The sequence below is a fragment of the Talpa occidentalis genome, unplaced genomic scaffold (genome assembly GCF_014898055.3).
Source record: "Talpa occidentalis isolate TD23 unplaced genomic scaffold, MPIMG_talOcc4v2.1 talOcc4.17, whole genome shotgun sequence".
NCBI classification, from domain to species: domain Eukaryota; kingdom Metazoa; phylum Chordata; class Mammalia; order Eulipotyphla; family Talpidae; genus Talpa; species Talpa occidentalis.
The window spans coordinates 40505974-40530466 of record NW_023601754.1 but is presented as its reverse complement, the minus strand read 5'-3'; the positions used below and the strand labels follow the sequence as shown (position 1 = coordinate 40530466).

Here is a 24493-nt window from a genome sequence, read left to right as displayed (position 1 = left end):
GTCAGTAGTGGCGGCTGCGGGCACCACCCCCGACTGTTTTGGCTTCACTTGGTAGCTTACGACCAGCCACAGTGTGCGTATTTATGCCACAGAAACCAGCAAATGCTTGTTCTGGTCCTGGCTGCCCCTTCCTCTGACTAGCCACGTGTCTCCTCAGAAAACCTCCCAGTGGAGAGTCTGAAAGCCCCGGCCACAGGCCCTGCTGGATATTGATTGTTCTCCCAAGCGGTGACCATAAATCCTTCCCTGAACAGTGCAGCGGCGGGTGGTTTCTGACTTTGGTTTTAATTCTATGGATTGGGCTTCAACAATTCAAAAGTATGTTCCTGATTTGAGACGCGGAGCGGTTATCACTTCATCGAGTGTGACAAGAGTTTCGTGAAGATGATAAAGTGTGCAGCCTCGGGCACATGATTGAAAGTGATTTGTTATCACAAAAAACACACCTCAGTAAGTGCTCCAAGCCAACCCCCCGCCCGAGTTCATGGTTAAGCATTTCACAGGACACTGCTGGACTCGGGGCTCCGAGGGCACACCCCACCCCCACCCCCCCAGAGCCAGGCGAGGTGGTATCTGCTTTTATGACATGGCCACAGAGCCCTTAGCAGCGTCAGCTAGAAGCTGAAGCATCGCCAGGGCCTGCCCACGTCAAGGCCAAGGGTGCAGACTTCACCTCTTGGGGAAACTGGTCAAGTGCTGGAGAACAGCCAGGTGGGTTGTTACCGTGTTACTATTTGGGGAAGAAGCGATCCGCCAAGCGTGGTGGGTCCCCAGAAATGCAATGCAAGTAGGATCCCCCAGTCACTGTGACAACCAATAACAACCTCCCTGTACGGCAAACACACAACCCCCAAATGCACAGTCGCAGGAATGCAATACTTGTCCCCTACTTACCCAGCTGGGCGGGTGTGGTGGCTCCACAGCCCCTCAGCAGAGCACCCCCAACAAGCGTTTTGGATATTCAGGGCTCACAAGGCACCTTTCTCGAAGGTCAGTGCTCCTCGGTGAAGTCTGGCTATCCTCGTGTGAGGGGGTCACCCCAGCTCTGAGAGTCCCAGGTTTCCAGTCACCAGCACATCCTAAGGAGAGCAGACCCCGAAATACACTCTGGTGAGTTGCATGTCCGTGCCAGGCAAGCCGTGGACTCGCCTGCAAACTGAAGCTGGTTATTAATGCGACTAACCACCCCCTAATCCCTGCAGCCTGTCTCCCCATCAGTTATTCTGCAGTGGGGGGAACGGGGTATTGAGCCATATTCCTGGATCCTTTGACTGATAAGGGCTTATTTCTTTTCTTTTTAAAATTTTATATATTTGACATCATTCTTCATTTTTGTACAATGCATGCTTTCTCCCTTCAGGCGTGGCCCCTGTGAAATTCCCGTGCGCCATCACCACAGGGCCCTGTGCTCTTCCCTCCCCTGTTTTGATCCTTCCCCCTCCTTCTCGATAAGAGCTTCTTTCTTTTTTTTTTTTTAAGATTTATTTATTTATGCATACAAGAGCTGGGGTACAGGCCACAGGTGTGGGGGGTGAGAGAATTCACCAGAGAGACAGAGTGGGGAGCAGAACAGGCAGACTGACTGAAATGCACTGCTGAGGGCAGCAGCGGGCGAGACAGAAGAGGTCTGCTGTGCCATGCCTGGCCGGGCATCAAACTCGCGTTGCAGAGGCTGGGAATAGCTTCATAGGTTGTGTCTGAACCCCTTGCGCCACCAGGGAGGCCCCAAGGGCTTATTTCTTAACAAGTCCTTGATCCATTTATTCAAACATTCACTGACATGAACCGAGCGCTGACTGGCATTCCGTTACACCAGGAACACGAGGTCATGGAAGCCCCTTAATCCAGGGCGACCACAAAGGGCCATTTTGCCCATCCCATGAGGGGACGACGTACTCCAACTTCAGTGCTTGGCACTGTGGCTTCATAACGTCCCCATAAATGTCACCAGATGAAAATATAATGGCTCAATGGTTGCTCCTGCCTTTTTTATGATGTGTAATAACAATCGTCGCAACTAATATAATTTAGTGTCAAATATTAAATTAATGGCACTCCTAGTTAGGACACACCAGCAGCTTCAGTGCTTTACTCGTTTAATCTGCACAACTCTATGAAGTAGCTACTGCGAACGTTCTCATTTACAGAAGGGGAAACTGAGGCACACAGCACTTAGTGAGGCAGCCCAGGGACTCAGCAAGAAGCTTGACTGGGACTTGAACCCAGCAACGACACTTCATGGGGGCGAGGCGGGGGAGGAATGAAGTGACTTGCTCACTAGTCTTGGCAAATAAGAACTTCCGCTGTGCCTCAGTTTCCTCATCTGTGAAGTGGGTTTCCAACGTGACGATGCATGCGTTCAACCAGTGAACACCTTTCCTGGGTGTCAGGCACCGGCGTGGATGCTATGACAGATAACATGCTACAGAAATGGTAGTTCTGTCCTTGCTATGGCAGCGTGGTTCGGGAGGCAGGCGGTGATGGGGCATGTTGCTTGTGCTTTGATGACATGCGCTATGTCTGGAGGTAAGAGCTGTAGAGGGGGGCCTCCCCGGTGGTGCAGCTGTCCGCAGCCTCTGCAGCGCGGGTTCGAGTCCCGGCAGGCCAGGGAGATTCCCACATGGCGCGGCAGACCTCTCCTGTCTGGCCTGCTGCTCCAGAGGAGCAAGGGTGCAGGGGGAGGAAGTGGAGAGTCCTGAAACTGAAGGTAAGGTAGCCGGGAAGGTTCTCACTGAGAAGGCGACCTGTGAGCAAGGATGTGAAGTATGGGGAGGGGGGGCAGAGCAATCAGCTGGCTCCATGGGGAGGGAACAGCCTGTACAAAGGCCCTGAGCTGGGGAGGCTGGTGTGGCCGGGATAGAGGACAGGGAGGAGACAGGGCAACTCCTGTGGGTCCCGAGGAAGGACTCGCCTTTGCCCTAAGATGGAGCCCCTGGGGGCAGGGGCATCACACATGACCTGGCTACTTGTGGGGATACCTGGGGGAAGTGGGGAGACAGTGGTGATCCAGGAGAGAGGGGAGCAGGATGGATGAGTTCCCCCAAAGGAGTGAGTGTTCATGTCAGAGACTTGGCATCTCAAGGTCAGAGGCAAGAGGAAGGTTCAGCCAAGGAGAGTGAGTAGGAGCCACCGGGTTGGGGGTCGTCAGAGGGGGTGTGGTGGCTGGGAGGCAAGTAAAGTGGGAGTGAGCCCCATGTCAGGTGCTGCCGACACAGTCCAGGAGAGCCAAGGCCCAACTGAACAGTGAGGACTGGTTCAGCACCAAGGGGGTCATCAGTTGCCCTGGCCGGGGTGGGGTGAGGGGCAAAGGGTAGGCAGCAGCACATAGGCTGCTGGGCCTGTGCACGTTTGCTTCTCATCACTTGTGGGGTTTTTTTCTGCAAAATAAAAAAGCCAGGGGAGAGTGAAGATATGCAAGAAGGCTGTGGGCTAGGGGCTGGGGAGAAGGCGTCACCTTGCTGTCTACAGAGAGGAAGAGGGAGGGGGTAAGAGAAAACATAATGTGATGGGGGGGGCAGTAGGTCCCCACGTGAGGGTCGTTCACAAACTTGAAGTGAGACGAGGGGTTGTGAGTTCCTCAGCCACTTCCACCGTGAGGGGGCAGACGCAGGGAGGCGCAGGGCTGGATTTAACCAGGGCCTGCCCACGGCAAGGCCAGGGGTGTGGACGGCACTTCCTGAGGGAAACTGTCAAGTGCTGAAGGGACAGAGACGGCTTATGTCCCCGTGTTACTGTCTGGGGAAGAATCGATCCGCCAAGCACGGTGGGCCCCCAGAAACGGAATGCCAGTAGCATCCCCCAGTCACTGTGACAACCCATAACAACCTCCCTGTACCCCAAACACACCCTCAAATACACAGTGCGGAGTGGCCAGCAGATGAGGCAGGAAGTGGGGTCTTGACCGACTTACTCTGATGTTCACATTCATCATCTACCCTCTTGGAAGGGATGGGGGCGGGGGAAGGGGGCTGGACCTGGCTCTGAACCAGGGCTCGCGCAGGTAGAGGGCCGGGCACTAGGGGTTCTCACCCAAGCACTCAATGGCAAGGCCACTCGGGAATGACAATGGGGTTTATTTGACAAACAAATAAACAAAGAAGCAAAGAATTTCTAAGGCCACAAGTGACCGGCTAGCTCACCCCAGAGAGTGTCCAGTGTCCAGGAGGCTGGAACAAAAGGCTGCTTGTACAAAATGGCGCCGTCCCATCAACGAGGCCTGGAGCTCATGGCGCACCCACAAGCAGCCGGCCAGGGTCCAACTCACAGCAGCTGGAGGTGCTCACAGGTGGGGTCGCTGAGGTATCCCAGCAGCAGCCCGCAGCCGGTGTGAAAGCCAGGCTAGACAATCCGAAGCAGTGGACAGCTCTCAAAGGCGACCCGGACTGAGGGCCAGTCATCTGCCAACAGTGCTGGACAGCACTGGCCAGTCGTGCCAGTCACCAGAGGCAGTTTCAGAGGCACCAAGTGCTAGCAGCTCTTTGTGAGTTGTTGTTCACCAACAAGAAACAGCTCTGTGAGATGCCAAGCCAGGGCCCATAGTGCTCTTCGCAGGTGATGTCAGATGCAGGGCCGGACGGAGGAGCAGAGGTTGGGTCTCGGTGGTGGTCTTCAGCTTCTCTTCTTCCCTTAGAGGTCAGCTGCTGACCCCTCCTCACAGGCCAGGAACAGAATGCCTAAGCCGCCTGCGGCCCTGCCTTATAGCCTCTTTCAGTCTTCCCCCGCCCCTGCCCAAGTCTGATTGGACCATTTTCAATCCCATGCAGCTGATTGGATCGTTTTGCACCAATAAGCTGAGCTTGAACCTGATTGGTTCATTCTACAATCCAGGTGCCCAATATTAACTGGAAAATTTGGTGTTTCCACAGGCTCCACCTGCCCTGACCTCGGGGTCAGCTTGTGGGCTGGACCACCATGACGAGGCACGCAGATGCCCCTTTCGTGGGGCTCACAGTGAGGCAGCCAGGTGGTGGAGGGAGCCTGCAGTCGCACTGGGACATGGATGGGAGCTGCTAGGACTCGGCTAGGAGCCCACTATGTTGGCCCTCGCGCCTCTCTACTGCCTGCGACCCCGTGCTGCTTCTGCAGCCCTGAGCCAGCGGCCACGGGGCTTGCTTTTGCCTCCTCTGCCAGAATTTACTCCAGCACAGGGCATTTTTGCCACTGCAGCCTCAGTGGGCCTGCATGTCCGCGGCAGCATAGAGGGAATCTCTGCCAGCAGCTTGAGCCCCCGTGGGGCCTTGGGTGATAAAATGTCTAGTGTGCTTCCCCTAAGCAGCACGGTTCTGCAGCCCAGGGCAGGGGATGGGGCTGCTGGTGGGGCTCTCAGAGCGCCCCTGGGGGCTGCTGACACTTGCGTACTCCCTGGGGGAGTGGGGGCAGGAGAGCAGTGGCACCAGCAAAGCTGCATATCCCGACTTAGGCAGGGAGAGCCAGTTTTGCCCAACAGCCTATGCCTTGGGGATCCAGTTTCAATGAGAGCAAGGTGGTAAGTGTTCCAAGAAAAGACTGAAGAAATAGATTTCGCTGAAGACTGGTCGTGATTTCCAGAGGCCCCGGAATTGAGGGATGGGGTGGAAATAGTTTGCACCGCCTCCGTGGGATTTTTGGGTCCTCCTGTGCTTATGTTTAGGTGCACACGATCAGCCGGACGCAAGGGCGCCGCCCAGAGGTGGGAGATGTGGTTAGCAGCCCTGGCGGGGCCAAGGTCGGCCAGGGGTCTTTCACTGGAGGGAAAAAGGTGGGGACAAAGGTCTCTCCATCGTCCCTGGGAGCCAAGCGCAGGAATCGAGTGCCTGGTTTCCGCGTCCCCTCCAGTCTCCACGTTGCCCCCTGCACCTGGCGGGGGCCGTGGGGGGCCTTGCATCGGGAGGACAGGCGGGGGCCGGTCAGGCTGCCCTGACGCGCCCACCCCTCCACCTGCAGGGCCCGGGCGGCGGGAGATGGGCGCCAGGCCCTCGCGGAGGCGGCTGCCGGCGGACCCGCCCCTCGCCCTGGACGCGCTGCCCCCGGAGCTGCTGGTGCAGGTGCTGAGCCACGTGCCGCCGCGCGCGCTGGTGACCCGCTGCCGCCCGGTGTGCCGCGCCTGGCGCGACGTGGTGGACGGGCCGACCGTGTGGCTGCTGCGGCTGGCCCGCGACCCCAGCGCCGAGGGCCGCGCGCTCTACGCGGTGGCCCAGCGCCACCCGCCCCGCGGCGAGGACCCGGAGGAGTTCCCGCTCTGCGCGCTGGCCCGCTACTGCCTGCGCGCGCCCCTCGGGCGCAACCTCATCTTCAACTCCTGCGGAGAGCGTGCGTGCGGGCCCGGGCCGAGCAGCGGGAGGGCGCGGCCGGGGCGGGGGGTGCGGGTGCAGGGAGCCCCCCGCGAGCGGCCTGGCCCGGGGGGAGGAGACGGAGCCGCCCGCGCAGGGAGCCGGGCGCCCGCCGCGAAAGGCGCGTGGCAGAGGCCGTGGGAAAAGTGGGCGGCGCCAGGGGCTGGCGAGAAGCCGATTGGGTGCCGGCGGGGGCGGGGCTTGAGCTGAACGTCGCGGCGTCGCGACGGGCGGGGCGCAGAGTAGGAGGAGCCGGGAGGCTTTGGGCGGGGCTAAGATCCAGGGGCGGGGCTAAGATCCCGGGGGCGGGGCCGGGGAGGCCGGTGCAGAGCAGGAGCCGGCGTGGCCCAGCAGCCAAGGGGATGGGCCGGGCCTGTGTCGAGATCGGGAGGCCGGAGCTGGTGGGAGGGACAAAGTGGGGAGTGGCGGGGGCCCTGGGCGAGCTGGCAGGCAAACCCCCCGAGTGCAATCCTGCTGTACCCCACAGAGGGCTTCAGAGGCTGGGAAGTGGAGCACGGCGGGAACGGCTGGGCTGTGGAGAGGAACCTGACACTGGTGCCCGGGGCGCCGGCCCAGACCTGCTTCGTGACTTCTTTCGAGTGAGTGACTGATCGGAGGAGGGAGGGGAAGATGGGCTCCCCCCACCCCACCCCCCTCGCCCTCACCCACCTCCAGCCTCTCCCTCATTTATTCAATTAACAAATATTTACGGAGGACCTGCCAGGTGTCAGGCAGTGTTAGCTGCCCGAGACACACGGAAAACGCTGCAGGATCGGGAACCTGCTTTTTTTCTTTTTGTATTTGCATTTTAGATGTAGGGCGGGGAGACACTGAACGCATAAAGAGAAAATACTAATATCACAAAAAGCCTTTAGAGGCTTGCTGTATGCCCGACGCTTTATATATAACCCTCAATCCTGATAACCACGCTGACGCGGACACTTACTGTCTCCACTTAATAGGAAACTGAGGCACAGAGGGTAGCGGACATCTAGGACGTGGGGGAGCTGGGATTTGAACCCAAGTGGCTCCAGAGCTTCCGGTTGTGATAAATGCTATGAAGACCTCAAAGCATTTTGATTCTCTTATCCTCATGCCCATGCGTGTTCCTTGTGCTCTCTCCCCAGTCAAGCATTCCCAAGGAGCATTACCCAGTTTTCTGTAGCGGCCAATATATTGGGAGTGCAGCGATCATCTCACTGCTGTTTGTTTCAGTTTACAAATAATTCAGCATCTCTTCATGTGTTGCTTTTTTTTTTTTTTTTTTAAGATTCCCTCTTTTCTACGTTTCCTATTAGGAGTCATGTCTTCATCTTGTTGATATACAAGAATTCCTTGCATGTTCTCGATGCCAGTCCCTTGTCCACCCATTAGAGCAGTCTTCTCCCTCTGTGCCACCTGTATGAACTGTGCCCACGGTGATTTTTATTCAGTAGTCTCATTCTTTTGTGATCCACTTCGTCTTTTTTGCTTCAGTTTTTGTTTTTGAAATTTTGTTTAAAAAGTTCCTCCCCCTAGATCCTAAAAGTATTCTTCCACTGTCTTCTGTGACCGCCTTATAGTTTTACATTTAGACCTTGGATCCACCTTTGAGTGTGGTGTGGGGTAAGAAACAAGTGCACCCCCCCCCCCACCTCCATATATTCAGTTTTCTCAACACCATTTTACTTAAGAATCCACCTGTCCCCCATGAGATGACAGTGCCACCTCTATCATTTATAAGGTTCCCATACACCCCTAGAGGTTGTCCCTGTGCACTGTCCTGCCCCATTGGTCAAGTTCTGCCGGTATTACACTTCTAGCACGGTACATTCAAAATAGTGGAGGACGGTTGGCAAAGGTGGAGGCAAACAACAGGGACACTGCCAGGCTCCTGGGCCAGTAACAGTAGGGAAGGGTCATTACCCCCCCATCACCACCACCCGATGGGGTAAGGGGAGGAAGCTGTCACACAACCATGCAGAGAAGACAAAGGAGAGGGTGCTGAGGGCCTCTCACTGACAGACCCAGTCCCACAGTGAACCCTTAGGAGGGAGCCAGGGGGGTAAATACCCCCACGCCCTCCTCTCCCTCCCATGGCCTGCTGGAGCTTCCTGCTGGTTGACTCACTAGCAAGTAGAGAGTAAGGGAGACCAGCCCATACAGGCATAGAACTTGGTCCTCCATCATTTAGGAGGTTCCAGAGTTCCCGTTCAGATGTCTGGGATGTGGGTCTTCATTTGTCCTCATGTCCCAGTCCCCACAAATGTTAGGGGCAAACCTGCCTACAGGCCAGCCTCCTGTGGCCCAGAGGAGGGTGGAGAATAGTGGGGGATCCCAGAGGTCAGTGGGGATGCCCACCCGTCTTACAAACCCTAAACACATGCTTTAGACAGGGTTGTCAGGCAAGGCTTCTTGGAGGTGATTCCTGAACTGTGACTTGAGTGACAGGACTGCTCCCCCCATGACCCCTTCCAGATGGTGCTTCAAGAGGCAGCTGGTGGACCTGGTGATGGAGGGGGTGTGGCAGGAGCTGCTGGACAGTGCCCAGATCGAGATCTGCGTTGCTGACTGGTGAGTGAGGAATGGAGACCTACCCTGGAGCACAACAGTGTGGGGGGCGGTTCTGCAGAAGGGGCTCATCTCAACCCCCATCAGCCCCATAGAATAGCCATGGTTCTGTGCCCCCTTCAGAGGGAGGCCGAGGGAAAGAGGAGAAGCCTTGCCCTAAGGGTTGCACAGCCAGGGAGGGGTGGAGCCCCGACAAGCCCGGAGCCCCCACTCTGCACAACACCCTCGGCCCAGCAGGCCCTGGGGTTGTTGACATGGGGGCTTGATCTGAAAACGACCCCTCACCCTCCATCCCCACCCCTACAACTCAGCCCTGGCCTGAGGGCTCTGGATGCCTCTGGAGGGTTGGGCACTCTGTGCTGACAGCTGAGGCTCAGAGGCGACAGGGTTGGGACAGGATGAGCACTAGTTGGCTTCAGAGTCTGCTCCTCCCCAACGAAACATTCTTCAAGGTGCTTGTGCTCCTCCACAGGGAGCCCAGTTTATTCCCTGGGGCTCCAGCTGCTCTCCAGAGCTGTGGCCATCCCACCATATCCAGGTTCCCACCTGCTGTAGGCTCCTCCCCTAGGTTGTGGCTCCTCTCCAGAGCACACCACCTCCCCCGACCCCCAGACACACATGTGACCTAGAGCCTCTAAAACTGGGCTCTTTCCCCAGGCTCCTCCCCCAGCCCTGGCTCCACCCTCCGAACCTGGCTCCACCCCCTGAAGGCCCAGGCTCCTCCCCCAGGCTTCCAGGTCTGGGGCTCTCTCTGTGCCGTGCGGGTATGTGTTATCATCAAAGCGCAGGGAGCCCAGCCCGTGGCCCAGAGACCTGGGCAGGTGTGGGGGGGGGCATCAAGGCTCACCACACCCGGCAGGTGGGGCGCCCGAGAGAACTGCGGCTGCATCTACCGGCTGCGGGTCCGCCTCCTGGACGTGTATGAAAACGAAGTGATCAAGTTCTCGGCGTCACCAAACCCGGTCCTGCAGTGGACTGAGAGGGGCTGCCGGCAGGTGGGTCAGGCTGTCCCTGTTCTCAGCCCTCACTGAGTATCTGTTGTAATCACAGCTGACAGTCCTGCGCCTCACATGCCAGGCCTGGTTCAAGTTATCCAACATGCATTTACTGAGCACCTCCTGTGCGCGAGGCACGGGGACGCAGCGGTGAACCAGTCCTCTATGCCCTCCTAGAGTTGGGGAACAGAGCCGCTGGAGGCAAGTGACCCAGAATCACACTGCAGCGTGCAGGGCGGGTTTCATGCCCAGGCCGGCTCCCATGCTGGGAACCTCTTAGGTGCTACTTTCTACTCCTCTCACCCACCGCCCCTCACCCACCACCCTCCCAAGGCAGGCTCAGCAGTGGGAACACCCCATTCCAACTAGTCAGATCACTAGTCTCCCCTGCTTACAGCCCTCCCCGGATACATCTGCAAGTAAAAGCCCAAGTCCCACCCACGGCTAGAGAAAGGAATGGAAACACACCACTGAGGGGAAGAGGCCGGGAAAGCCACCTGGTGTGTGACTGCGCAGGGTGGAGCCCCAAGGCCCAGCAGTGACAGGAAGGGAGGAATTGGAAGTGACGGCTGAGGCATGGGAGGATTTTTTTCCCTGTGATGATGTAAATGTTCCGGAACATTCTGTGGTGATGGCTGCCTAACACTGTGAATATACTGAAAGCCATTGAATTGTACAGCTTCAATTTTGTGAGGCAAGTTTTATCTCATTTTTCTTAAAAATTTGCAAAGGGCCTCCCTGATGGTGCAGGGGTTAAACACAGCGCTATCAAGGCCAGCCGGCCAGGGAGCTGACACACATGGTGTGGCAGACCTTTCCTGTCTCGCCCACTGCTCCCCTCAGCAGTGTATTTCACTACATCTGCCTGTTTTGTTCCCCACTCTCTCACTGCCGACACCCCTTATCTTGTATGCATAAATAAATTTAAAAATTTGCAAAAGGTACAGTGGTCAGGTGACCTACAGTGGTCAGGCCCCATTACTTTCCTGACCCCGCCTACTTCTCCAGGCCTTTGCATGGACTGTCTCTGGTATGGAACATTCTTCCCCCAGATCCCCATGGGCTCCTTGCCCTCCTCCAGGTCTCTGCTCAAATGTCCCCTCACTGGGGCCTTTGCCAAATCACTTGACAGCCCACCCTTCCTCCCGCAGGGTCCCCTCTGTCCCTTCCATCTTCAGGTGTGAGTCCCCGAGTTACTGTCAGCTTGAGGGGGGTGGGACAGGGTCTTTACGCTGCCTTCTTCACTGCTGCCTCCCCAGGGCCTAGAACAGAGCCTGGTGCCCTGGGAGGCATCTGTCTGTTCAGGTGGAGGAAGAGGAACCCACAGGTCCTCAGCCGGTCGCGCCCCTTCCCCACGCAGGTCTCCCACGTCTTCAGCAACTTCGGCAAGGGCATCCGCTACGTGTCTTTTGAGCAGTACGGGCGGGACACGCGGTCCTGGGTGGGGCACTATGGCGCCCTGGTGACCCACTCCAGCGTGAGGGTCCGGATCCGCCTGTCCTAGCCCACCAGCCTGATCCGGCCTTCCGGGAGGACCTGCCTTCTGCACGACACTGGGGACATTGAGGGTGCCTCTGCAGTCAGGAGCAGGGGCTGCCCGGAGACTTCGGGGGACCCGCGTGGTCTGTTCCCCATATGCTGCCCGGGAACCCTCGCTGGGTGAAAAACCAGGGCCCAAACTATGCTGCTCACAGCGTTCTCAGCTTCCTGGGTGGGGGCAGAGAACTGCTTTCGCACATGTGTCAACGGAGCACAGATGGAAGGATAAACCAGGAACTGTAAGCGAAGAGAAAGCTGCCAACAACCTGGCCGTGGCTCTTACCTGCCACCCCTAGATAACAGGCTGCCGGCAGGAAGCAGAGGCAGCCCTGACCAGCTGTCCTGGAGGGGCAACTGGAGACATCGAAGGAAGCTCTTTCTGCATTTCTGGAGTCTCTGGGGTTCAGCTGTGAGGCCCATGCAGCCCCCACCAACACCTTCCCTTTGGCCCAGACTGTTTCTTTCCAATTTCATGAGGCCAAGTATCCACTGACCCCTTACACAGTCCCCCATGGCTACCTCCTGCTCCGCCCATGGGGCAGCTCGCCTCCTGCTGGCCATTACCTCCTCCACATTCAAGTCCACATGCACAGGGGCTCCAGGAGCAAGGCCTGCTGGGAAGGAAAGCTCTCCTGTTCTGACCCCAGGGGCCCCGCTACCTCCCCAGCTGGGCACAGCAACCAAACTGGCACAATAAAATTGGTGCTAAACATGTGGTGATGGGGGTTTTCATCTGATCCATTTACTTGCCTGCAGCAGGCTCTGATCCTGAAAGGCCTAGTGGAATGTTTCCAAAAGCGAGAACTTTAGGGGGTATGCTAAGCCCGGGGCTCAGAGAACCAGGAAGTTGCTGAAAGTGCTCATTGGGTTCTCTACAGTTCTCCCAACAGCTCTGGGACATGCATGTGACCTCCACCGTTCAGTCCAGGGAGGAACAGACTCAAGGCTGAAAACAGCCTGCCTGAGGCAACTAGGCCAGGAAGCAGCGGAGGCAGGACCCAAGTGGGGCTCCAGGCCCAGACCTATCAGCACAGCTCCCAGCTCCCAGGGGCAGAGTACATGATCAGGTGAGGCCAGTTTTACTCTTGGTTCCATTTTCCAAAGGAGGAAACAGGCCCAGCAGGGGGAACAAATAAACCCCATGTCACGGAACAATCAGGAGGAGGCAGGCGTTGAAAGGTGTGGGAGTCTGAGACCAGCACAGGCAGAGGGCTCCCATGCGGGGATGGCCACCCCATTCAATCCTTTCAACATTCCTTTGTCACCAACATTACAGCAACTGCTATTTTTCAGGAGGAAGCTTGCCAGGCCTCCTGACTCCCACCTTTAACACAATAGCCCCCTGCACGCGAGGTGAGGCCTATACAGCCTGTGTCATGCAAACATGACAGAGGAGTTACTGCAAGTGGAGCTATTTTTGGTGTAGGAAACAAAGGCCCAACAGGGATGCCAGTGGCAAGGGCCACCGTGAGGGCCCACAGCACTAGGGGTCCACATGACCACCTGGAGAACGTGTTTATTGCAACCCCTTCCCAGCAGAGGGCAGGCAGTACAGTGTCTTGTCCAGGCAGAAGTGTACCCCATGACAACACATCCGGGCCCTGACAGGCCAGTCCCGATGGAGGAGGCAGAGCCAGGATTTGATCCCAGGAGTGGCTGCTGCCAGAGCTGGACTTGCTTTCCAAGGACGCCGCAGGAGCCCAGGGAGGCAGGTTCTGTTCCTACAAGCCCCGCCCGCCTGGTCCCACGGTCACTTCTTCTTCTGCACGTGGCCACAGTCATACTTTCCTCGCACGACAGTGAGCTTGACGCCTGGCAGGTCCTGGGTGCGGCCACCCTGCACCAGCACGACGTGGTGCTCCTGCAGGCTGTGGCCCTCCCCGGGGATGAAGCAGACGGCTTCGTAGCCTGTGCTAAGCCGCACGCGGCAGCACTTGCGGTTGGCCGAGTTGGGCTTTTTGGGCTTGCGGATGAAGGTGCGCAGAACCACGCCCTTCAGCTGTGGCCGGCCTTCCGTAGGGCCTGGCCGGGCCGGCGCCCACTTTGCAGGCCCCCGGCGGTGCATCTGGTTCAGGGTGGCCATGGCACGGGTGGCCCAGGGCCGGGGGGCGAGGGCTAGGCCTGCAAAGACAGCCGGGAGGCCGGATTAATGCCGTTTAAACACAGTGATCAAAACAAGGAGGCTCAAGCTCTGTCAAGTGCACAGTGCCTGTGTCAACTCATGCCCCCCCACCACCACAAAGCCACTCTGTGGGGTGTTCCAGGATGTGTCCTTCTGTCACACCCACTTCCAACATCATGAGCAGATTCGCCAGCGGAACCTTCAAAATTGGTCACAATCCACCTCTTTCTTCTTCCTTCGTAGCATCCAACAGGTCTGTCCATCCTCACCGACTCTCCCCCCAGTATCCCATCCTCCGCCTCCCACATCTGCAAAGACAGCCAGAGGGGCCCTGTGGAAACCCACATCAGAGTCCATCCCTCTCCTGACCCCAGTGGTGCCACCTCACTCAGAGTCAACGCCGAAGTGCTCACTGCACCCACACAATCTGCTCCCGTTCCTTGCCTGACCTCATCTCCCCCGACGCCCCCTCCCTCACACCAGTCTGCAAACACACCAACAGAAAGGAGCCCAGCATGGCTGCGGTGCAGTAAGAGAAAGGCGGGTGGGCAGGCAGGGTGGAGGGACTGAACCTTGAACACCAGGAGTGTGAGCTGTAGGCCCACTTAGGCACTTGTCTACCTGCGCCATCTATATCTGTGTGTTCAGCCAACCTCAGAAGTCAGCTGGCTAAATCCCCGGAAGTAGGACCTTCAAATACACAGGGGCAACTGTAAGGTGTACAGACTTTCAACTGGGGGAGGGGGAGAAGGAGGTAGGGGAGCAGCTTACATAATGCCCATGAAGTTCAAGTGTCAATTGTCTCTTTCCAAGGCAGATCAACAGGATTTACTCATAGGATGTGGGATGTAAGAAGGAGCAAAGGTAACTGGATTCTTTGCCATGCACCCAGGATGACTTGGCCTCCACAATAGAGACTCAGGAAGGATTGAGAGAGCCTTGGGCTGTGCCCTCTTAGAGCTTCCAGTCCAGGGCTGAGGTCCATCCTCTGTCACTTAGCGAGGATGACTTTTCACACTCTCCTCCATACCTGGTCTTGGCCTTACTGTCACTGCATGTCTCACATTACAGCAGAATCCTCAAAGGGGCGGAGACCTTCTTAGAAATCTCTTCCTAGTGATACGCCATTGAACGAGACTCCTCGCCTCCCTGTGCCTTGAGTCCTCATCTGTATGGTGGCACCATAACCACATCTCCCTCCTCAGCACAATATGGGATCCCAATGTCAACAAACTCAGGTGGCCCAGGCCGGGAGGGGGTTGGGGGCAGGCTATTTTGCCCAGCCCTGTGATACTTAATCAACAGCAGACGGATGGTGCTGAATAAAGGTTTGCAGACTGAGTAAGTGAATCAACACAACAATCACGGCCCATGAGAAGCATCTGATGTCTGCAGAAGGACCAAGTTCTGCCTGGTACACTCTAGGCTCTTGAAAAATACTGAATGACTACAACGCTTTGCCTGGGTGTCTCATCCACGCTGGGATTTAAAATAAGCATATACCGGAAAAAAACAACCCTTAGGCCAAATTCCAGAGTAGCCTCGATGCAACTGCTTTTCCCATCTTGCCCTTGCAGTGCCAGCTGACTTAAAACCCCGGCTCTCTCCGGGAGGCGGCAGCAGCTCACAAGCCCCAGAGGGGTAATCCTCATCCAGCCCCGTCTCTGCAGCCCAAGCACCCCACTCACCATAACTTAGGGACGTCTTGAGGCCACGCAGAAGGCCGGACCAGGACATCCCGCCGCCTGCAGCGTCCCTGTGTAAGGGGATAAGAGACTCAGAGAGGGAGGGAAAGTGGTCGTTCTCGAACGAAGGTGCTAATTCTCCCCGTCCCGCCGTCGGCGGCTTCTGGATAAATCTAAGGAATTTCCTCTGAAGGTCTAACCACACTGCTGCCAACAGAAAGTCCTTCCATACATTTAGCTCGCTCTGAATAGGTTCTCGGGCACCTGCCCCGCCCGCCCGCCCGCCCGCCCGCGTACAGGAGTAAAGGGGAAACTGAGGAACCAACAGGCGAGGAGCCCAGGACTCCACTGACCTCGCTCCAACCTTAACAGGGTCCCGCAGACACGCTGAAGACCTCCTCCAGTCCCTTCCGGGGGTTATCTCGGCAGGGATTGGCTGGGTCTGCCTCCCGCGTCAGCTGAAGGGGCGGGGCCCAGACGACGATTGGACAACGACAGTATCAATCTCGACACGGGCGGGACTTACGGGACCACAGCTCTGCAATTGGTCTAAACGCAAAGAGGGTGGGACGAAGAGTGCGTGACTCCACGTCCCCTATCCAAGATGGCTGCGTCCATAGCACGACGTTTGTGGCCTTTAGTGGCTGGTCGGGGGCTCCGGCCCAGAAGTTGCGTCTGCAACCAGAGCCACAGGAGGGATTTCGTTACGGAGAGACAAGACCGGAACCTTCTGTACGAGCACGCGCGCGAGGGCTACAGCGCGCTCCCTCACCTGGACATGGAGCCGCTGTGCGCATGCCCCGAAGAGGCGGCCCGCGCCCTGGAGCTCCGCAAGGGGGAGCTGCGGCCGGACGACCTGCCCGCGATCGTGAGTGCGATTGCGCGGGACTGGGGCGCTTTGCCGATTGGCTGTTGTCCTTACGGACCCGCGGGCTTGTGAGGTCCTCTCCAGCAGGGAACAGGCTTACCCGTGAATTTTAGTTCCTACCTGCGCTTAGCCCGTGTTGTGCTTGACAGTCATGTGCCAGTTGCCCTCTGAATGCCAGGGTCCTAATCTCTAAGACACGCCTTGTGCACCTGTTCCGTAAAGCGTCCCGGGAAACTGGTCTGCCCTGGGAACTTACTATAGTACCAGTTCCTCTGTGCTCTGACCTCATGCCAGCCTTACCCTAAGGCCACAAAGGAATATGGGGGGGCAGGGATGTGAATTGGAGAGGTGGACTCCTTCACCGACCCCACAGTAGCTGGCAGTTAAAGAGGGCTCGTTCATGAAGGCATGGTTCTACTGAACAAATATTTTGGACCACCTGCTATGCCCCAGGTGTTGAGAATCAATCAGTGAATGATAATAATTATTATAGTTATACATAACTATATTAATAATATAGCTTTTAATAATAGCTCGCACGTATATAACCCTACGTCCTGGGGAACTACAACCGAAGTCATCAGCTGGGATGCTGAAGCTCGTGGGGACCCCAAAACCTCCCAGCTCTCTCTTGGACCCCACTACTGTCTTGTTCCTAGTGCTTTATACATATAAAGTTTCGTACATATACATGTAAGTTTCACAGCAACCTCATTTTATCAGAAGAGACACTTAAGATTCAGCTCCGTGTCACCCCTTGGCATCAAGGCCCTTCCATCTTCTCCCTCTGCATCCATAGGATAATAGCCTCTTCAGCTTTCCTCAGGATCCACATCCAGGCCAAGGATCAGGAAAGACAGCCCTTTTGAAGGCTTATCGGGAAGGAGGGGGCCCAAGAGTCCCACTCACTTGCCCTCATAACCACTGGTCTGGGCACCTGGGAGTGATAACAGGACAGGGAAGCAGTCTGCCTTTTGGGCAATTGTGTGCCCAGCTACACACAGGGAGTTCTAGAACTGAAGGGAAAGAGGGGAGAACAGTCATACCAGGGACAGTGAGGGGTCTTTGCCTCACCCCACTGCAGGTCCAGGTACTCACTAGAGGAGGCGCCAGTTTGCAGGGGACAATGGCCATTTAACCCCCTTCTTCCTGTGTCCACCCCCAGATCTCCACCTGGCAGGAGCTGAGACAGCTGCGGGAGCAGATCCAAAGCCTGGAGGAGGAGAAGGGGGCTGTGGCCGAGGCTGTGCAGGCCCTGCTGGTGAGCCTGGGGTTCTGGCTGGGTGAGGGGTAGCAGCCAAGATGCTCTCAGCTGCAGGTAACCAGGCATTTACCACCTCACGTTACAAGTCATCCAGGTTCAGGCTTCCCTGGGGTGGATGAATTAGCGGTGCTCCCCAACATTGCCAGCTCAAGTTCTTTCCTCCCTCTGCAACATCACTTCACTAGACTGATTTGACCTCAGTTTCCCCTCTCACAGCTCCAAGCTGGCTGCTGTAGCACAGCATCTTGTGTGACTCAGCCACCAGAGGCAGGAAATTACTTCTGCTCAAGCACAACTGGTACTTGAGCACCTGTTGCCAGAGACCAAAGACCTTCCTGAAGCATCCAGCAAAGTCCCCTCAGGTCTCATGCCCAGGTACCCCATACCCACACCAGGCATCAGCAAAAGGACTGCAGCTACTTCAGGGGGCTCAGATATTGAAGGGGCCGGTCCTCTGGGCCCACATTCTCTGAACACAGACTGTGTTGGGAGCAGTCAGGGGTCTGTGGAGAAGGAGGGAGGATGGCAAATGGTCTTGAGCTACACAGCCAACAGCATCTGTCACCAAGGGCTTCAAAACTATCACAAAAATAATAGTGGATGTGTGTATCGCGACCGTCACGTGCCAGGCACTGTCTGAGCATGGAGTTCAGATGCCCTGGTCCTGTTTGAACTTTCACGCCTCTTTTTTGCCTCCCCCTCATCTCCTCCCCATTGAATCTACCTAATCACTTTCTCTGTCTCTCTTCTACCAGGTAAACCAAGACAACAAACAAGTGCAGCAGGTACTACAGGGAGTTGATGTCCTATCCCCACTGGGAGTGGGCAGTGTGAAGAAGACATCTGTCATGAATCCTCCCCTATTTGTGGTAGAAAATCTAACTCAAACAGGGTGAAGGAGAAAACCAGGCACTATGATTCATGAAACTAAAATGCTAGCTTCAGGTACAGCTGGATCTAGGTCCTGGCTCCAGATATGGTTCTGCTTCCTTTATTTTCTAGATCAGCTTTCTCCCCTTGGAGAGGGGAGAGGCAGGGTCGGGTACAAAGAGGCCTACTTCCCTGACAGCTCTAGCCATGGTGCTGGGACTGGGTCATGTGCTGGCCTTTAGGCCTATCAAGGCAATGGAATGTAGGCAACCTGAGTGATGTTCCTGTGCATGTGCCACGTGGTGGCGAGGGGAGGTTCTCAAAAGGAAATTCAGGTTGTTGGGCCAAAACAGGCAACAAATGTCCACCACAGCAGTTCTGCAAGCAAGGGTCAAGGTCACACTAGTTGAGGGACTGCCCACCCTCTCCCAGGCTGACCCGATTGCCCTGCCCCCAGGACCCCAGGTATCAGAATCTACGGGCACACGGCCGGGAGATCCGAAAGCAGCTCATGCTCCTGTACCCCAAGAAGGCCCAGCTTGAGGAGCAGTTCTACCTGCGGGCCCTGAGGCTGCCCAACCAGACCCACCCAGATGTGGTAAGCGTCATGCCGGGCAGCGGGGAGGCCAGGGCCTACCCAGGGCCACCTTCCCCTGACTCCTGCTGTCTCCCTGCAGCCCGTCGGGGATGAGAGTCAGGCCCGTGTGCTCCATGTGGTCGGAGACAAACCAGGTGGGCCACCCCCCAGGCCAGGGGTCGCCAAGTTGGGGCTGGGAATTGCACCCCTTAGAACTCCTGGCACTGCCATAGGTAGCTCCATCTTCCTGCCCCTTTGGGGATTTTGTCTGCAGGGCAGGTCCCCAGTTCTCATTGTCTCCCCTACACCTCACGGGCTTTCTCTGTCTTCTGTGTGTGTTTCTATCTCTCTGACCCCCTCGTCTCCCTGCACTTTTCCTCCTGGCGTCCTCCCTTCCCCGCGTTCCTTTCTCTTCTGCCCATCCTCCTCGGCCTTCGTGCTCCCCCTTCCGGTCCCTCTCCGCCGCCATCTTCATCCTTCTCTTTGTCTCTCTCTGTCGCTGCTTCTCTGCTCCTTCTTCCTCTCCCGCTGTCTCTTCTAGCCCTGACTTCCTCTGTCGGCCTGCCTTCCTTCCCATTGTGCTTCTAATCCTCTCTGTTCCTGCTCCCCGTCTCCCGGCCTGCCCACCCCCTCACCCCGTTGCTTTGCATTCACATCCAGCTTTCTCCTTCCAACCCCGGGGCCACCTGGAAATCGCCGAGAAACTCGACATCATCCGTCAGAAGTGAGCCCCCCTCCCCCGCCCACCCCCGCGGCCCAGGCCCTCCCCGCCCTACCAGCTGGCAGCCGGCTTGTCACTTGGGGCTCTGTGTGGGATGTGGAACCACCTGGGCCTCGCCCAGCATGAATGTTTGATGCCCGGCTTCTGCCTGGCAGCTGGGCCTCTGCCCCCGGGGTGCTGGAGTCCCCTCTTGGCCCACATGCACTTGCCTGTCTGCCCATCTGTCTCCAGACGCCTGTCCCACGTGTCGGGCCACCGCTCCTACTACCTGCGTGGGGCCGGGGCCCTCCTGCAGCACGGCCTGGTCAGCTTCACACTCAACAAGCTCGTCCGCCGGGTATGCGCCAAGAGGGGAGGGCGGCCTGAAGGTGGGGGCGTTGAAGCTGATTCTGAGGGTTCAAGGCAGGGAGGAGAGAGGTGACCTCTGCCCCAGTCCATTTCCAGAGCTTTATGTGTATTAATGACACGTTAAATGAGGAGGTGCTATTGTTACCCCTACTTTAAAGATGGGGAAATTAGGTCCTGGGGCGGGGTAATTGACCCAGGGTCTGGCTCGTATGTGGCTCTGGCCCTAGAGCCTGTGCTGTAACCACTGCCCATCACCACCTGCCTGCCTGTCTGGGGGTTGCAGCTGCATTGAAACTAGAGGGCCACTGGCCGCGGTGAGGGCCTCGGACTTTCCCTAGGGCACTAGGGAGCCACAGGAGGCTATAAGCAGGGGACAGATGTGGCCAGATCTGTCCTGCTGAACATGTCCAGCTGCCCCATGTGGGATGGACTAAGTGAGAAAACCACAACATCATCACATAGAAGGGCCCCAGGGACCAGGACCCTATGGCCAGGGTGATTGCACACCCTGCGCTAGCCTCCTCAGTGTCCCCTGAAGTACAAGGGACTGTGGCATGATGGGGGCGTCACTGGACCCTACACAGTGTTCCTTCTTGAGGCCCGAGTTGGGGTCTGCTGGGGTCCTGGCCCTGCTCAGCTCACCCCTCCCCTCACAGGGATTCACCCCCATGACGGTGCCAGACCTTCTCCGGGGAGCCGTGTTTGTGAGTGAGGGCCCTGTGCCGCCCACGCCCTGTGGTGTGTCAGGCCCGGTTCTTGGGCCCCGTGGGAGGCCATCCTAGCTCCCCTGCCACCTTCCTGGGGCCTGGTTGAGGGGGTCAGCTCAAAACAGGGAGGCCAGGCGATTCCAGATGCTTCCCAGGGAGGAGCAAGGGGTGCATCTGCAAAATGGAGACGGCCCAGGTGGCCTGCCCCCTGACCTCTGCGGCCTGGCCTCCACCCCCAGGAAGGCTGTGGGATGACACCAAATGCCAGTCCATCCCAAATTTACAACATCGACCCCTCCCGCTTTGAAGACCTCAGCCTGGCCGGGACAGCAGAGGTGGGACTTGCAGGTGAGCATGCCTGGGGCCAAGAAGTGGTGTGAGGTCACCTCCAGTGTCTTCAGGGCAGGAGGGGTTGTGGGGGGCAACCAGGATCATCTAGGGTGGAGCTGCCTTCCCGGGGTATCAGGAGCCCCAGGGCTGATGTGTGTTGTACAGTTACATAGGTTGTTGACTGTGTAACAAAACAGGGAAGATGGCCACACGCCCTGCCGTGAGGTTGCACCTGCCAGAGCGGGCGCCTTTTCTGGTTCTCTCAAAGCCTCCCTGCGCCTGCACGGCTGACTCTGTCCCGTCCCTCCTCCTCCCAGGCTACTTCATGGACCACGCCGTGGCCTTCAGGGACCTGCCCATCAGGTGACCGCCCGCTCCCCATGCCCATCTGCGACATTCCCTCGCCACCCCCTGACCTCGCCTTCCCCGCTCCCCCAGAATGGTTTGTGCCAGCACCTGCTACCGCGCGGAGACGCACACGGGGAAGGAGCCCTGGGGGCTGTATCGAGTGCACCACTTCACCAAGGTGGGCACTACTAGGACTGGGGCAGGGGAGTCACCCCACTAGCCAGGGCTTCCTGACTCCTGTGCCCCTGCCCTGACCCAGGTGGAGATGTTCGGGGTGACAGGCCCTGGACTGGAGCAGAGCTCGCGGCTGCTGGAGGAATTCCTGGCCCTCCAGATGGAAATCTTGACAGAGCTGGGCTTGCACTTCCGGTAGCAGCGGTGTTCGGGGCAGGAAGCGGGGGATGCTGATGTAGGGGGTGGAGCAAAGTGGGGAAGGACTGACTAGGTACCCCCACTTCTTGAAAATCCTCACCACCTCTTCTCCCTCTGCCCCCATCTTCCTGTTCGGGCTGGATCTAGGGTCTCAGCCAGCCTGTAACGCCCCCATGGGTGTAGAGGGTGATAACAGCGGTGTCAGCGGCACAGGGCGAGCCAGTGTTGAGACCCAGGCCCCTTCCCTCTTGTTGCTCCCCATCTTTAGGGTGCATGGACCAGGGTGGCTTTGCACATCCACTGGGAGGGACAGAGCAGGGCGCCCCCTTCGCTGTACGGGCATGGCTGACCCCTGTATTGCAAGCCCCGTGCCCGCTCTCACCCCATCAGTCACCCTGGGCTTTCAAGAGATGCTGAGAAATGGGGACTTTTTTCTGGGCCGCCCATTACAAAAACTGGGGGTGCTATTAATAGGAGGTGAGAATGGCCACCTGGAGGCTCAGCCACACAGCCTTCCTCCTCACCCATCAGCCCCTTTCCTGCCTCCTCGAAGCACATTCTCCATCGCCACCGCCTCCTCCTCTGCCACTCTGTGCGCCTCCTCTTTCCATCCTCTGCCCTCTACTTCGACTCCTGCTCCCATGCACTCTGTTTCCTCTCTTCGCCTGCCTCCATCCCCACCGCCCTGCCCTCTCCCTCACTGACCTGCGCCGCGTCTTTGTCCATGGCCGCAGGGTCCTGGACATGCCCACCCAGGAGCTGGGCCTTCCCGCCTACCGCAAGTTCGACATCGAGGCCTGGATGCCTGGCCGCGGCCGCTTTGGCGAGGTGAGACCGGATCCCGGTGGGGACGGGGGACGGGTCTGCCCCCTCAGCTGATCCCCTCAGTCCACCCCACTGCCTCCCCCCGTCCACCCCGCACCCCAGGTCACCAGTGCTTCCAACTGCACGGACTTCCAGAGCCGCCGCCTGCACATCATGTTCCAGACAGAGGCCGGGGAGCTGCAGTTCGCCCACACGGTGAGGCCGCGCGCCCCGCCGCCTCCGCCCCTCCGCCCCTCCCCAGCGGCCAGCGCCCGGGCCTAAGCATGTGTCTCTCCCAGGTGAACGCCACGGCCTGTGCTGTCCCTCGTCTCCTCATCGCCCTCCTGGAGAGCAACCAGCAAAAGGTGAGGGGCACCAGGAGCCCACCGGGAGAGGCGGTGGGTGGGGACGGGGGCAGTGGCAGCCTCCTGAGACCTGCTCTGTCCCCAGGATGGCTCCGTCCTGGTGCCCCCTGCGCTCCAGCCCTACCTGGGCACGGACCGGATCACGGCGCCGACCCACGTGCCGCTCCAGTACATTGGCCCCAACCAGCCCCAGAAGCCCAGGCTCCCGGGCCAGCTGCCTTGAACTGAGAACGCATCCCCATCTGCCCACACAGCGGGCGGCCCCTCCTGGAGCTCCGGGACCCTGGACTCCTGGGGACTGTTCCCAAGCCCGTCCTGATGCCTGCAGTTCTCAGCAGGCCCCGGGCTCCTGCTTCCCCACCTCCTCGGTGCAGTCAGCAGCGCTGCTGTCATGGGGAGCCCCCGCCTACACGGGGCAGTGGACGTCTGGGGAATTGAAAGTTCTATGGATGGCGGGGCCTCCCCAGTGGCGCAGCAGGTTGAGCGCCGCACTGTGAAGCCGTCCGCAGCCTCTGAGCGCGGGTTCCATCCCGGCCAGCAGGCGAGAATCCCACACGGTGAAGCAGACCTCTCCTGTCTCGCCCGCTGCTCCCCTCCATCTGCCTGCTCTGCTCCCCGCTCTCTCTGGTGAAGCCTCTCACCCTCCCGTGCCTCTGACTGTACCCCAGTTGTTGTATAAATAAATAAATCTTTAAAAAAAAGAAAAGAAAGTTCTATGAATGGAGAGGGGGAGGAGAGACCTGCAACCCTCCTTCCTTCTCCCTCCCTTGGGTGCTGAGCAGAAGTCCCCAATAAATGGTCAGAACAAAGGCCTTTGGGGGTCTGTGGGAGGTGCCCTGGCGGGTTGCCAGACAGTTGCTCGGGCACTAAATCCACCAACAGTCTATGGGCACAGGGCTGGCTGGAAATGTCCAGAGCACATGGTGGGTGACTGGGGGGCCTCTGGGACAGAATAACATCTGGCACTGGCCCGGCCCCAGCTCCTGGTGGGGTTCTGATAAGTGGCATGGCCCCGTGGAAGCCAGAACTCGCTCCTCCCCATCCCAGCACACACACTAGGCTGCCGGCGCACAGGCCACATCCACAGCCCGTCTCCTCTCACACCTCTCTCATCCACCTCTGGTCCATCAGCAAATCCTGGCAGCTCCACCTTCAAAGTATTTCCAGACCTGACCTCGCTTTCTAGGTCCCTGGCCCCAGGGCCTGTCCACTGCTACCTGTTTGGAGAGGTCCCCCAGCCTCTTCCTTCTCCCTACATCCCCTTCCCTGCACCCCAACATACACATGGAGCCGCGGGGACCCCATGGACACCCGGGTCAGGGCCCTGCTGAGCCCTCCCATGACCGCATCTCACTCAGGACAGTGTCTCCGTGTCCGTGGGCCCCAGGCTCTGGAGGACCTGCCCCCGCTGTGCTCTGGCCGCCCCCACGTGCCTTGCGGTTCTGACACAGCCTTTCCCAGGCCTCTGCACTTGCTAGTCCTCTCCCCGGCCTCTCTTCCCCGCCACCTGATGACTCAGGCCTTCGCCCAAATGTCACCTCCTCAGAGAGGACTTCCCTGACCACCACAGCCTGAAGAAAAAGCCCCAGCACTCAGTCTCTACACCCACACTGGGGCGTGACTCACCGGGCACCCCATCCACCTTGTGTGGATTTGAGTGTTGTCGCTCTTCCCCTTCACAAGTAACCGCTCCGAAAGGGCAGGGAAGTTTGCGGGGCTC

The 24493-nt window shown here is 58.1% G+C and overlaps 4 protein-coding genes across 7 annotated transcripts in view; 2 read left to right on the top strand and 2 right to left on the bottom strand.

Moving 5' to 3' along the window:
- The window catches only part of ACP7 (acid phosphatase 7, tartrate resistant (putative)), a 123660-nt gene extending 108420 nt beyond the window's left edge, over positions 1-15240 (bottom strand). The window contains exons 1-2 of one of the 2 annotated variants that reach the window (XM_037516520.2): positions 15203-15240; positions 895-1079 (exon numbers count right to left, since the gene is read on the bottom strand). The gene's annotated coding sequence lies outside the window, so the exon portion shown is untranslated. Of the gene's footprint in view, positions 1-894; positions 1080-4139; positions 4435-15202 lie in introns of those variants that run through there. The other variant, XM_054697164.1, reaches the window with a different exon arrangement.
- On the top strand, positions 657-12103 carry FBXO17 (F-box protein 17). The gene is made up of 7 exons (XM_054697165.1): positions 657-711; positions 996-1110; positions 5923-6288; positions 6796-6907; positions 8766-8861; positions 9718-9853; positions 11214-12103. The coding sequence occupies exons 3-7, from the start codon at positions 5940-5942 to the stop codon at positions 11355-11357; spliced, it is 837 nt and encodes a 278-aa protein (XP_054553140.1). The 5' UTR covers positions 657-711; positions 996-1110; positions 5923-5939; the 3' UTR covers positions 11358-12103.
- Positions 10150-16042, bottom strand: MRPS12 (mitochondrial ribosomal protein S12). 2 transcript variants are annotated; one of them, XM_037516526.2, is made up of 4 exons: positions 15972-16042; positions 15726-15874; positions 15203-15270; positions 10150-13513 (listed from the first exon to the last, which is right to left on the bottom strand). In XM_037516526.2, exons 3-4 carry the CDS (start codon positions 15249-15251, stop codon positions 13143-13145), a joined length of 420 nt encoding a protein of 139 aa, XP_037372423.1. In that variant the 5' UTR covers positions 15252-15270; positions 15726-15874; positions 15972-16042; the 3' UTR covers positions 10150-13142. The 2 variants fall into 2 exon arrangements, with proteins under 2 accessions (XP_037372423.1, XP_037372422.1); XM_037516525.2 differs by lacking the exons at positions 15726-15874; positions 15972-16042 and adding an exon at positions 15553-15716.
- Positions 15748-23444, top strand: SARS2 (seryl-tRNA synthetase 2, mitochondrial). 2 transcript variants are annotated; one of them, XM_037516518.2, is made up of 16 exons: positions 15749-16067; positions 17233-17328; positions 18087-18116; positions 18659-18799; positions 18879-18933; positions 19439-19502; positions 19731-19836; positions 20504-20551; positions 20794-20902; positions 21202-21247; positions 21323-21410; positions 21492-21601; positions 22339-22432; positions 22532-22624; positions 22708-22773; positions 22859-23444. In XM_037516518.2, the coding sequence occupies exons 1-16, from the start codon at positions 15804-15806 to the stop codon at positions 22994-22996; spliced, it is 1548 nt and encodes a 515-aa protein (XP_037372415.1). In that variant the 5' UTR covers positions 15749-15803; the 3' UTR covers positions 22997-23444. The 2 variants fall into 2 exon arrangements, with proteins under 2 accessions (XP_037372416.1, XP_037372415.1); XM_037516519.2 differs by lacking the exon at positions 20504-20551 and having other exon boundaries at positions 15748-16067.
- Positions 23445-24493: the final 1049 nt, after the last annotated feature.

Excerpts from the sequence above, each read along its gene's own strand:
- FBXO17 (XM_054697165.1), top strand. The coding sequence starts at position 5,940 with ATGGGCGCCAGGCCCTCGCGGAGGCGGCTGCCGGCGGACCCGCCCCTC. Across the intron at positions 6,289-6,795 it reads CTTCAACTCCTGCGGAGAGC|AGGGCTTCAGAGGCTGGGAA; the intron begins GTGCGTGCGGGC and ends TGTACCCCACAG. Across the intron at positions 6,908-8,765 it reads TGCTTCGTGACTTCTTTCGA|ATGGTGCTTCAAGAGGCAGC; the intron begins GTGAGTGACTGA and ends GACCCCTTCCAG.
- MRPS12 (XM_037516526.2), bottom strand. The coding sequence starts at position 15,251 with ATGTCCTGGTCCGGCCTTCTGCGTGGCCTCAAGACGTCCCTAAGTTAT. Across the intron at positions 13,514-15,202 it reads CAAGACGTCCCTAAGTTATG|GCCTAGCCCTCGCCCCCCGG; the intron begins GTGAGTGGGGTG and ends CTGTCTTTGCAG.
- SARS2 (XM_037516518.2), top strand. The coding sequence starts at position 15,804 with ATGGCTGCGTCCATAGCACGACGTTTGTGGCCTTTAGTGGCTGGTCGG. Across the intron at positions 19,837-20,503 it reads TCAACAAGCTCGTCCGCCGG|GGATTCACCCCCATGACGGT; the intron begins GTATGCGCCAAG and ends CTCCCCTCACAG. Across the intron at positions 22,625-22,707 it reads AGCTGCAGTTCGCCCACACG|GTGAACGCCACGGCCTGTGC; the intron begins GTGAGGCCGCGC and ends TGTCTCTCCCAG.